At 42.3% G+C, this 12,222-nt stretch overlaps 1 protein-coding gene across 2 annotated transcripts in view; it reads right to left on the reverse strand.

The window, feature by feature from the left end:
- wnk4a (WNK lysine deficient protein kinase 4a) overlaps nt 1-12,222 on the reverse strand; it is a 40,367-nt gene that overhangs the window by 14,656 nt on the left and 13,489 nt on the right. For both annotated transcript variants that reach the window (XM_053847394.1, XM_053847386.1), the window contains exons 3-8: nt 7,137-7,309; nt 6,463-6,683; nt 6,103-6,260; nt 2,872-2,960; nt 1,965-2,184; nt 87-426 (exon numbers count right to left, since the gene is read on the reverse strand). In XM_053847394.1, the coding sequence (XP_053703369.1) occupies nt 87-426; nt 1,965-2,184; nt 2,872-2,960; nt 6,103-6,260; nt 6,463-6,683; nt 7,137-7,309 (1,201 nt within the window). The remainder of the gene's footprint in view (nt 1-86; nt 427-1,964; nt 2,185-2,871; nt 2,961-6,102; nt 6,261-6,462; nt 6,684-7,136; nt 7,310-12,222) is intronic.

Consider the following 12,222-nt stretch of genomic DNA (forward strand, 5'->3'; position numbering starts at 1 on the left):
ATCTTGTATTAGGCCTGAACATAGACAATTGAAATGTTGCTGTAATGTCAATTGGTTCCAACAAGTAAAACAAATGAGTGTCTCACAGTTGACCGAGGAGAGGCTGTTGTGTCGGAGGTGTTGATCTGCCTCTGGCTCCTCTGGCTCCGCGGGGTAGCTGGAGCTCACACCAGAGTCAGCAGAGCTGGTGACTGGAGACAGCACCGGAGCTGGGGGTGTCAGGGCCAGGGTTGGGGTCTCAACCTCGCCCACTTTAGGAGAGAGCTGCTGAGGTTCCGGTTCCTCCTCAATAGCCTCCTGCTTCCTCTTCTGCTCTGCAGCCTGCCGCCTCAGCTTCTCCCTCTGGCGCTTGATGGTGGTCACCCGGTCACGTATGGACTTGGCCACGAGCTTGAAGTCAGCCTCGCACACGAACCCTAGCACCACCTGCATGAAAACATGCACACAAGTTGTCAGGGCACAACAGGAACATGCGTGGGTGATTTATGGCCCGCTCGACATTTACACAGGTGAGCTGCACCTCATGAGCTGATGACGCAAGATGATGACATCACCAGGTGTTACCCTGCTTATGTAAATAAGAAGTCGGAATAGTACCAAAATAAACTTCATATCGTGCAAGCAAAACCTATTGTCACATAAGGACTGCACTACCGTAAGATGTTAAAGGCAGCTACAAAAAGTGTAAGATTGAGGAACACATATTAACTGTTTACAAACAAATTACCTTTTTATTTACGGTTAATACTTGGTGATGTTTAGAGTGAACTTTCGGTGACTATTCCAGGGTAAAAGCTAGTCAGTCCTAACAAGATGCTAATCAATATTTTTGAATGATTAATGACTGGCTAATATGCTGTAAATACACATATAAATACGCAGTTCATTGAGGGTAATAAATGTTCCGTAATCTAAAGTGCGACCACAATAAGTGAGTATGTTTAGCACATGAGTATCAAACTATAACAGTAATTGGAATGGATAGTTCTGATTCTGCTATTCACTGCATGTTCTTTTCATCAGCACCAGCAACACTACTTTCACCCATATGGAGCTCATATCTGGATGGAATTGGTTGACACCAGCGTGTTTCCATGATCACCAGAGAGTCCTGAACCATAAACCACTTGCTGGTGACCAGTATTTGGTAAAATATGTCATGCATACATAATAATGAATCAGCACAACTGTAACAGAGCTCAGAATCAGAGGGGACCAGAACTTGCAATAACCACTCAGATTACATCACATCATTGTGAAAATTCAATCTTGATGAAAGCTGCCACAAAAAAGATCAACAAAGAGACTTGTTAAAAATGACCTCCAAGGAAGATGGGGAGAAGGGGAACAGTGAAAGGGATTCACCGACAACATAAGGGAGAGTTTCATAACAGGCAAGACTGCCATTATATTATTAAAGATGTGACCCTGCGGCTTCCTGAGACGTGCGCTCGGATTTCCAGACGCCGATGATTGAATGCTGCGCAGTGCCCTTGACACACAACTTGTTTCCCTTTATGGATCACATCAACGTGAGTGCTGTCAAAACACCATCATAAATGGAGCAGAATCATACAGGTGCTCACAAGTGAGTGGGAATGGGAGTGCTCCTCATTTTCATGGGAATAATACTATTCATATTATTGTACAAATCTAGATATAGAGAGCAACAGATGCTTGTTAGTAGCTAATGGAGCACATCATTCAATTGGAAGAGCAAATGGGAGATTTTCTCAAATTCCAGGTGTAAACCTAACACACCCAGTGCGTGATATTTACAAAATAACTGATGATGTAACAACAACTCCATCTGCTAACTGTGCTACGTCCATCAGCATCACTCAGATATAATTCTTGGTACTCAGTCAGATCACGATCCACATGTAATACCTGCTGAAGACACAGTAAAAAGCAATTCCCTCACAGACAGGAACAAGCAAAGATCTAATCAGGTCAACACTCACCATCTCCTGAGCCACCTCCTCTGGAACGTCCTTGTAGAGCTCAAACAGGAACTCGATGGCATTGTTGTCCTTGTATTTTCCATGAAGTTTCTTGGAGTCATCCATGCGCAGCCACAGTTTCAGACCTGACTTCACCGTGTCGTCCTCCTCAGCGAGCTCCACGTGGACACCGTTGTTCTCCTGGAAAAAGGGGTGTTCCAAGAGGTCCTGGATCGTGTACCTGTAGGAAATAAAAGACAACTTTTTAAGTGCAATGAAAAGAAACGTTCTTTTAATAATGGACCTCAGTCAGAAGTTATCTTATGTATTGTAATGCACTAACCGTAAAAACATATAAACCACTCACCCATTTCTTTTTTATTTTAATTGTAGCTTATAGTAAATAAACATCTGTAGAAGCTGTGACCTTTGTACAACCTTTTCAAATTTCCCATCATTGAGACAAAGCAAAGAGATACTGTAAGGTCATCTGTGGCAGCACTCTGTCCCATTCAGCTAGCTTACCAAATTCAATTATAATGGGCGGAAGGTCATGAAAGGCTTCATAAAGGCGTGAACCAAATCTTCAGTGGCAACGGCCCAGCACATTCTTCCTAACGCTATCGTACCACCTCTGTCCTCAACGATGGTGTTGTGAAAAAAGTTACAAAGACATGTAGCCTTAATTTCCACCCCTTGATCTTTAACCTTCACAAGTACACAAAGGAGAACAAGTGAAAGGGATAGAGCGGTCATAATGAGCTGATCAATAAGCAGAACAGATGGTTGATCTCTATCAAGCGCCGCATTGACATCATACTTCTGCGGTCAGAGAGGATCTCCACAATGGGACAAACCCAATGGTATTATCCAGACAGAAGAAAAAGACTTCCAACAATGAACGAGCTGTTCATTTAGAAACTGGTACCTTTCGTCTTTGTTCATACGAATGCAGCCCTCAATGATTTCCTTCAGTTCCGGGACTTTGACTTTGTAGAAACTATCAGGTTTCATGCCCTGAGGGGAAAAGATGACTTCATTAGAAGGATGAACATTTGAAGACACCACAACGTGAAATATTGGTTCGGCACGTTGAGCCCCTGAGCAGGGTAAATGTAAGTGTTTCTTTTTATTATTATTTAAGTATTCTGAGTGAATATATGTAAATAGAGAGGAGAGGGAAATGTTTCAGTGCAGTGTCCAGAGCAAGAATACGTCATTTAGCTACCAAAGTTCATCTGACATGTAAGTTGACGTCTTTGAAGTACCAGCGGCAGCTGATGGTGACATGAAGTGGAAACGACAGACTATTGCTCAAATTTGTTGTTCCATTCAGCGACATGCAGCCCAACAAAGTGATCAGATCAAACAGTGGATCGAGATGTGATCAGTAGAAACACATGTGATGTGTTCTTTATGGCGTTCATTGGCCTGACCATGGTAACCATTAGCTCACCAAAAACACTCTCCGGAGAATCAAGTCAAAAGTAACACCCGGACAAAAGGGGATAACTGGCTCGGGTCGACTGTAAATGCTACATCGCCTTTACCGGCACTTCAGACGCCCCATTTCTCCAGTCTTGCACGTGATTGCTATTTATAAAAAGCATTTCTTCTAATCTCACCAACACCAACCTCCCATCAGCATACAAATCTTACGCACAGCTGTCACTGCACCATTTATCAAAAACAAATCCCTGCTGTCGGACAACAAGGGTTTTCACTTCTTTCACATTTTTGTCAAAGGACCTGGGGCACTGAAACCGGTATCATGAAAGAAGTTATTTTTCACAACCTCCTGGTGCAAACCCTTAGGAAAACATCACAGTCCTCTTTGTGATCTGCTTGACGTTTACCTGTGTGGACCCGCCAACACCGGACAGCAGCGACCACATCGGAAAAAACAGGTTGTCTCTAAACCTCTTGCTTCCATTTCACATTCCGTCCTGGCAACAGGAGGGAAGTCCATTCCAAATGGGGGAGCAAATAAAATTAGGCTGTGCAGTCACGATAGTAACACAGATAACCTTCTTTTTGGAGGACAAGCTTTTGGTGGCAGAAATTGAAATCAAAAATTGAATCTACAGTGCTAGTCAGATCCCTCAAGATGTTATCCCGCTTGACATGACCACCCAGTGATCTCATTTAATCCTCCAGCTAAACAGGAAGCACACATTTCTGTTAATAATAACGGTGTTACCAAACAACTGGGTGCAGTCATTTCTCTTTCATTGGACAGTATAAGCAAATCAAGAAATCAAAGTTCTAGTTGAACTCTCTAAATGAGTTGATTAGGAGGATCTGAGGCAAGAGTACTGTAACAGCCACTTCTTTGTTAGGAAAACTTGCAGCCTCAAATCAGCTTCCTCCACAATGAATCAGTTTAGAGTTGATCCAAACAAGATTAAAGCTGCCAGGCGACCCTCGTTTTCAACAGGCACGGAACAATCTAAAAATCACAACAATGGAGAAAGAGTTTTAACAATATTAGATATAGGTAAAAATGTGAGCAAAAATGTTTTCCTGATGTTGTAATGTAATAAACTGAGTGTGGTGAGACAGCAAGACGGGACGCTGATAAAGAGTGACATGTGCTGGGACGTTGTGTTTTTTGAAATGTGTCACCTCATGACAGGTGAGACTGACAATGAAGTGAATCTGTATCTTGCACTCACTTTGACAGCCGAATTCCAAAGTATGATCACCTCTCAATCCAACACAAAGAAGGGAAACACTGCTTAGAAGACACTAATGTCAATCACATGATCTGTTTCTTTAGTTACAGCCACTATTGTTGGAAGCTAAACAATCTGCAGCGCCCTTGTTGGATTTTATGGGGCCCGTAAGGTCTTAATTTATGGTTGGCTTTAAATAAAGTCCTTTACTAAAGTATAACTGATTTGTGACCCAACAAGCTACATTATGTTAAATCCCAAAAACAAATGTTGAAGTAAGAGAAATTGATGAGTTAAAAGCAAGATGAGCCAAAAAGAACAAACTAACTACTGTAGGTTGTGGCCCCTTGTGTGATTGACTTGACACCCCTGCTCTTTCCAAGGAGGAAAATGAAAATGTGCCCTTTAAAAGCGTTTTAAATCAATGACTCATATTTGCTGATTCACCTGAAATATAGAAGTTATAACCCATAAGCAGGCCTTAGTTGATTCTTTCTTTGAAGTATTCCAGCACTACTTGAAAACCTTAAACTACCCTGGCACTGGGGCATTTACGGTGTGACAGATTCCGTCAGCACTCCACACAAACACCTTGATCAAATTATAAAAAGTACAGCTAATATAATTTTTATGAAGATCCTGTTACAAGTCTCCGTCCACTCTGCTGGGAACATATGTGTTTGTGGAAAAATCCTGACTCAAGGACATTGTCCGATTCCCACTTTCCACTCGCCGTCAGCCGGAGTTTGCTTTACATATGCAAGAACAAAAAAAGGAGGTCTTTATGGTGTTGAGACATAATTTCCAAAAGTCGCCGTCTTGTGCGCACTGATGCATCACAGCTGGACATACAACTGCTTGTTGCTTCTGTTCGCTAACGTAAGAACAACCTCTGGAAATTTGTTATTTTCCCTTCTCATGTGACCTCTCTCAAAGTATATACTTAGATAAACATAGATTTACCATGTTTTTTGATGCTATTCAGTAATATTAAGAGAAGTAACATTGACTCGAAACGTGATATATAATGATGCTTCATACCAAACAGAATAATTAGATCACAGCAATTGAACTCAAAAATAGAAATAAAGCTACTTTTTAAGATTGTTTGACTTGAGGAAAGAACCTGGAACAATACCTTTAAAGTACATACATCAAACTAGGGCAACCACTGCAAGATAACTTTACAGTACACTGACCGGATGAAAAAGAACCAACAACAACTCAGACCTCTGTGCACTCTTTAACTGCGCCACGTGGGCGACTGACACAGTAGGAAACTTCACACAGTTTCGAGCAACTTCATTGTGGGTTAAAACTATAGACAATTTGAGGTCTGCTTTAGTGCAACAGTGTACACCAGGGATGTCAAAACTTGGACAATGACCAAGGAAGATGAGCATTTAGTCTGAATTTGTTTCTAAATTTCAGACCTGAAGTCAAAGGGATTATTTCAAAAATGACGGTTGACCATGGGTACTCACGCTGGTGACTTTACGATAGATCTGAGCAGCATTTTGGCACTCGGAGTACGGGTACTCAGAGGTGGCCATCTCCAGGATACACATTCCAAAGGCATAGACGTCCACAGCTTCGTCGTATTTCTCCTCGTACATCTCTGGAGCCATGAACTCCGGGGTTCCTGCCATGTTGAAAAGAGACTCTTGTTTTATGGCAGATTTTGAGCCTGATGCTACATTAAAAGTGAGACATAGAATGTTGCATTATGAGGCAAGTATGGGATGTTTTTAGCCATTATGAGTCCAACACTTGTGCTTCAATGAACATTTGGATGTTCTGACGATTATTATTATTACTTTTTTCCCACAGGTAACAACTCTCACCAATGACACTTTTGGCAAATGAGGCACTTTTCAAGGTGGCCAGCCCCAAATCGCCAATCTTGACTGATCCAGTGGGGCCAGTGATGAAGATGTTGTCGCACTTGAGGTCCCTGTGGATAATGGGAGGGGTCCTTGTGTGCAGGAAGTGAAGCCCTTTAAGGATTTGACGACTCCAGCGCTGTAGCAGCTTCAGCTTCATCTCCTTGAATCTCTTCAAGTACCTGAAACAGACACGCAGAGCAGTCTAAACACAGTCCAGCAGAAAGAGGAAGCTTTCAGCAGGACATAAATGCAGTCAATCAGTCCAACAGGCAAGAGGAAGTTATAAACAGAGCTGGCTTTTCTCATGGAACGTCTTTTATTGAATCACAGTACAAAGTGTACTGGCAGATAAAATGACGGATGAACCGCTACATGTCATGTAACACACCATAAGATGTTGTTTCAAAGTGTCTCCGTGGTGATCAGATTAAGAAAACAAAATCGAAGAAACGGTTTATTTTATGACACCTTAAAGGATCTGTGAAAACAGAGTCAATCCCACTATGGCGAGAGTGGGATACCCCGAATGATTCCAAATCAAGAGTCACCAAATACTCTCTTTTTTTGGACGGCGTGCAGAAATCGAGATTGGTTTCATATTAGGAGAAGAAGAAAGGTCTTTTTCTTCTTACGTTTTGAGTGTCCCTGATGTCATGAGTTCTGTCACCAGGATGATGCACTTGTGGCCTTTCACAGTTGATTTCCAGGAGTCGTGGAAGCGGACGATGTTGGGGTGCTGCAGCACTTTCAGCATCTCCACCTCCTCACTGAACCGCTGTCGCTCCACTTTGGTGAGCTTTCGAGTCTGCAACGGAGGGTATGTAGATAAGCAAGCAGGTCCTGTTGGTAAGTAAAGTAGATGACTTGCTGCCAAAATCTAACTCATATGAACAAAGCAGTTTGGCACCAGTCTTGGCAGTAATAGACTAGAGTAAGCTGCCAAGCAAATAAACCACGACAAAAGGTAACTAAGATACTTACACTTGTCTAAACGTAGTGTCAGAATGAATAAATCAGTGCTGGCGAGTGGACTGTACGGTTAAAAAAACCGCACGCACACACACTCTCAGGTGTGTTCGAAGCATGTACGATTGCATAAGCATGCAGCAATAGCGCAGCACAAACACAAACAAGGAACCAATTTGATAAATTGCTGTTTCTCTAACTAATGAGAGCTGGAAACTGTGGGTTACTCCATATAGGTGACCCCTGACGCTTACATAATCATATAGACTTCCACCATAAGAGGAGCGCTGACTTCACAAATCAAGATGTGAAAATCCATGTAAAGCTGAGCTAAACACTGCAATCATGACTGCCGGACAAAGACATTTCTGTGCTTCCTCCAGGATGAATGCTCCAATTTAGCTGCTGCTGCAGTAACGCTGCCTGTGGTAGGTTCTTAGTGGAAAACTCTCGGGAGACTGGACGATGAATCCTGCATTCAGGCGGAATTCTGGGAAAATTGCGCTGCATGTGTTTGTGCTTACAATCAACTCCACCAAAAGCACCTCTCTCCACCTCTTCGAGATCCGAGCGAGAGCTTCAGCAACACAAGGAGACGGACTGTCTGGCGACCTGAAGCGGCACCAGGAAAGACCCCCTCTAACCTGCGTCAGTCACCTGTCAATCTGTCATTTAATACCAACAGCTCAAACAGGACGACCCCGGTCCTCGACAGACACAGAGTCAACTTTTGAATGTGTGTTTTGCTTTTTTATCACTCAAAACAGCACTTACACAAGCGTCCACTTTTAACCAAGATTCCCAACCTAATTATATAAAAGTGAGAGCTAAGAGGGACGTGGGTTTGGAAGATGAACGAAAGTTGGGGTAGACCTAAAGCTAATATACTGGCTACCAGGTAAATAAAAGTCATCCTTTCTTTGTCGAACGTGTCTTGAGGTTCCTCCTTGTTAAGAGAATCAGCCAACCATTTTGTTGCTAAGATGTGCATTGATCTCAAGGATAAGCAATACATAAGAGTGACACTTCTTGGCACAAACCCATTTTCTTTCCACAGTTTGTGGTCCAGAAACACATTACTTCATTTACATCACCTCCCAAAAATCAATGGCCAAATAGCCATCCCATGAAAGTGGTGTTGACTGCTGTATCCAAGCATGAAAAAGATGTCACCAGATTCAACACGTTCTATATTTAGCTTGATAGGAAGTTATTTCACGTTTGACCCGTCTTCATTCGTTTTTTCACCTTGGGGCAATGCTAAGAAGCCATGGACGTCAGCACTCCGATATCAAAATAGACTTTTATGTGAATGGATTGCTTCATTTTCTTTTGTCATAGGAATCTGAGAAGGATTGTTTACCTGACAATCACACACAAAAATGGGTCACTGGACTGATCTACTGGTTACCGCCATGTTTTTGCCTGTCTGTATGCCAGCGAAAAAGCATGAATTTTACAGGATGATAGAATTTGATGGTGTTCTACGTCACCATGTAGATCTGGCAATTTTTGTACATACAGTACAGCGCAATCAATAAAATTGTCGTGTTAGGGTCATGAAAGAAGAATGTGTGCTGCAACCAATGATACCATTGGAGACCACTGGCATCAATGAAGAATAAGATATCAATGTTGGATAATAATGTTGGGTGAAAATCATATCATGGGTGGAAATGAAGTGCGTAACGGAAGTAAAAAATTTAGGATCGGTCCATTTTCCGACAACAAGGAACATTGAACACATTTGAGATTTAGTATTTCTTTTACTTAGATGTGCAGCATCAACAAGTTGCTTTTCAAATAATACTCTGACTTAAAATATATATAAATGAATAAATTAATCAAAATAACTCTGCAACCTTCAACCAAAACATTCCATTGAACCAATATTTAAACAAAACAACATGAGCCATTGAATTTGACAACAGATTCAACATGGCAATGTCAGAACACTGACAAAAGTTGCAGACCAATTGCTTGCTGTACGCATTGAGGTCTCGACACCAAGGACAAATCACAAGCTCTTCCCTCCAGATGTTGGAGTACAAAGCTGTGTGGGGGCGATTGGGTGCGTCCTCTTTGAGCACCGTGTGGGACCACATCATAAAGCAGTTGCCCGGCATGTACTCGATCGATGAACGTGCTGACCAGACCAAAGGCAGTGTACTGACGGTCCAGTCCCAGTATCATTACACCCCTCATGGAAATGAAAAGAGTGTTTTGCAAGCTACAATTGTTTTTTGCACACATGGGAATTTGAAGTCCTATTTACATGTTTCGTTCTGGAGCAAGACTACCTACCCTGCACGATACTTCATGGTTAATACAATCGGGTTCAATAATAGCGGATTGTTTTAAACAAAATAGTGTTACATCATGTAAGTAAAAGCTCAGCTGCTCTTTGATCTAAATGTCGCTCAGATTAGTTACACAAGCGACTTTTATAGTGTGGGCCTTCTCTGCGACACCACTAAGCGTGACGCTGGTGTGTGTGTGAGACTGAGTCAGTGGGTTTATGGGTCCATCTGGATATTTATGTATCTAAGATGTGATAACACCAGACCCCTGAGCAGACAGCGTGGTCCCCCGCCTGTGCAGCCGTGCGCTGATCAATGTTTGCAGAACAGAGACGGTGTAGCATTAGCTGGAGCAGGCCAGTCCCTCGCACAGCCCCACGGTTCCAAACCACAGAGTTTACTAGAGCTGGGCATCTGAGCGGTGCCATGATTGCGAAATAGAGAGGGGGAAAAATGCAGACATTCTTAGAAGAGACCAAATCCTGCTGCGGTGAATCTGGTCCACAAGAGCTCTACAGTTGTCGGGATGAGTTTAATGCTCCCACTAAGGGGTGTCAAACATGGCGTAGAGTTCATGTGCTAAGTATGTTTAGTAAATTATGTAATATTTGTCCAGCAGCACATGCATCACACTTCACGACATCTGCTGGTAAACAGCAGACTATATTCAGACAGTACTGTATCTACACGTGACAATTATTGAGTATCAGCTGTCTGTCACCCCTACAACTGTATGTCATAATTTCATAATTACATAATGTCATAATCATGTTTTAAGACCAGTTTTGCAAGTGTGCCACACACACGTGGCTTAATGCTTTATGACAAACACATCGAAACCACATAGGGGCTCAGACCTACTTCACAAAAGCCAATAACTTTCCTTCAATAACACCTTCCATGTTCTCTCCCTCACAACAACTGATGTGAAGACGGAGGTTTTGTCCTAGAGGATTGTGTGGATGCAACTTTTCCATGGAATATTTCTCTGGATGTTTGACAGCAGGGGAAAGAGACCAAATCATTGCGTAAATCTACCGAACACAGTTAGGAAAAGACTAGGAAATAATCCAGATTCATGTGTAAAGTGAGCCTCTTATTGCTCAGTCGTTGTTTTTTCCAGCATGAGACTTATTCTTAGCTAAAGGGAGATGTGTGTGCTGGGGGTCTGGGTAGGGAGGGAGTGTGGGGGGACCTTGGCTGGGAGCCACACAAGTGGAGTTACGTAAGCAGTGTTGATGGTACAAGAGCCGCTGGTATTAAGGGGTCCCTGTCAGCGCCGCTATTATGACAACAAGGACATGGACACCACACCAGAGAGAACACCTGAACTGAACCAGGTGCCTAGTGCCTCAGGGTTTAACGTCAGTACTGTCCCGTGGTAGAATACAGGTCTGGCAGGGACCTGCAGCACATGCCCTCAGTGTGGACATAGTGAGGTTTTTATAAAAATCTTGACTAAACAGGAAAAGTAGGGCAAGTGAAAAAAAAGCATCTTCAGTCTCGAAATCTGTGTTAGAGGTCAGAAGAAAATGTTATCTGAGTGCTAGCGGTTAAAAGACCACAAAAAAAGCAGAAGGGGAGTTAGTCTTGCATTACGGACAGCTTGGTGTGGGAGAAGCTCGTCCAGGATTGCATACGACAGCAAGCAAGGTAAAGTACTTCAAGTACAAGGCCACAATTTGAAGATGAAAATCAGTCAGGTATCAAAATAAGAGTGAGAGTTTTAAGGACAGTCGACTGTTAACAATGAGTACTGTGGCATTGTCTGGCGAAGGTGTGGTCCTCATCATTTACATGTCCTGCCAAAACAAGGCTTGCCCTCCAGTGAGACAGCAAGTCGGTGTCTGACTTTCATCCCAACATTAATTGTGTTCTCCAACCTCCATATTTCTACCTCTGATCAGTGACATTGCTAGTTATCCTCATCCGCTCAAGTCGGTTAAAAGCGCACCTTGAAATGGTTAAACCTGATGCATCTCTAACTTGCCGACACGCCTGCATGGCAGAACGATGGAGCCAGTGTTCCTTCTCTGACCTGCAACAGCAAAAGTATTGCAAAGCTAACAGAGCAAATAGCTAACACAACATTTCCTTTCAAACATGTATTTAAACTAAATTACATCAAAGTGAAAACACACATTGAATGCAATGAGTGATTATTGTTACAAATATTATCTACTTCTCAAGATTTTCCGAGAAACTCCCAAAAACTAGAACAAAACATTGTTCATTAAATCCTGTTCAAATGAAATGTGGTGATGTTTTAATTTATATTTAACAAAGTTTCATGTTTACTGAAAGCCTTTTTGTAGCAACAAGTCTCTGTCCGTGTCAGAGACTTGTTGTTTACCTTTTGGTGTGTTTACATCTTTGGCACATGTTGGCAAAACTGCAACTGTTCTTTTGCCTGGAGTAAAGTATCTGTTTTTTATTTATTTATTTCTTAAAG

The sequence above is a fragment of the Synchiropus splendidus genome, chromosome 1 (genome assembly GCF_027744825.2).
Source record: "Synchiropus splendidus isolate RoL2022-P1 chromosome 1, RoL_Sspl_1.0, whole genome shotgun sequence".
NCBI lineage: Eukaryota > Metazoa > Chordata > Actinopteri > Syngnathiformes > Callionymidae > Synchiropus > Synchiropus splendidus.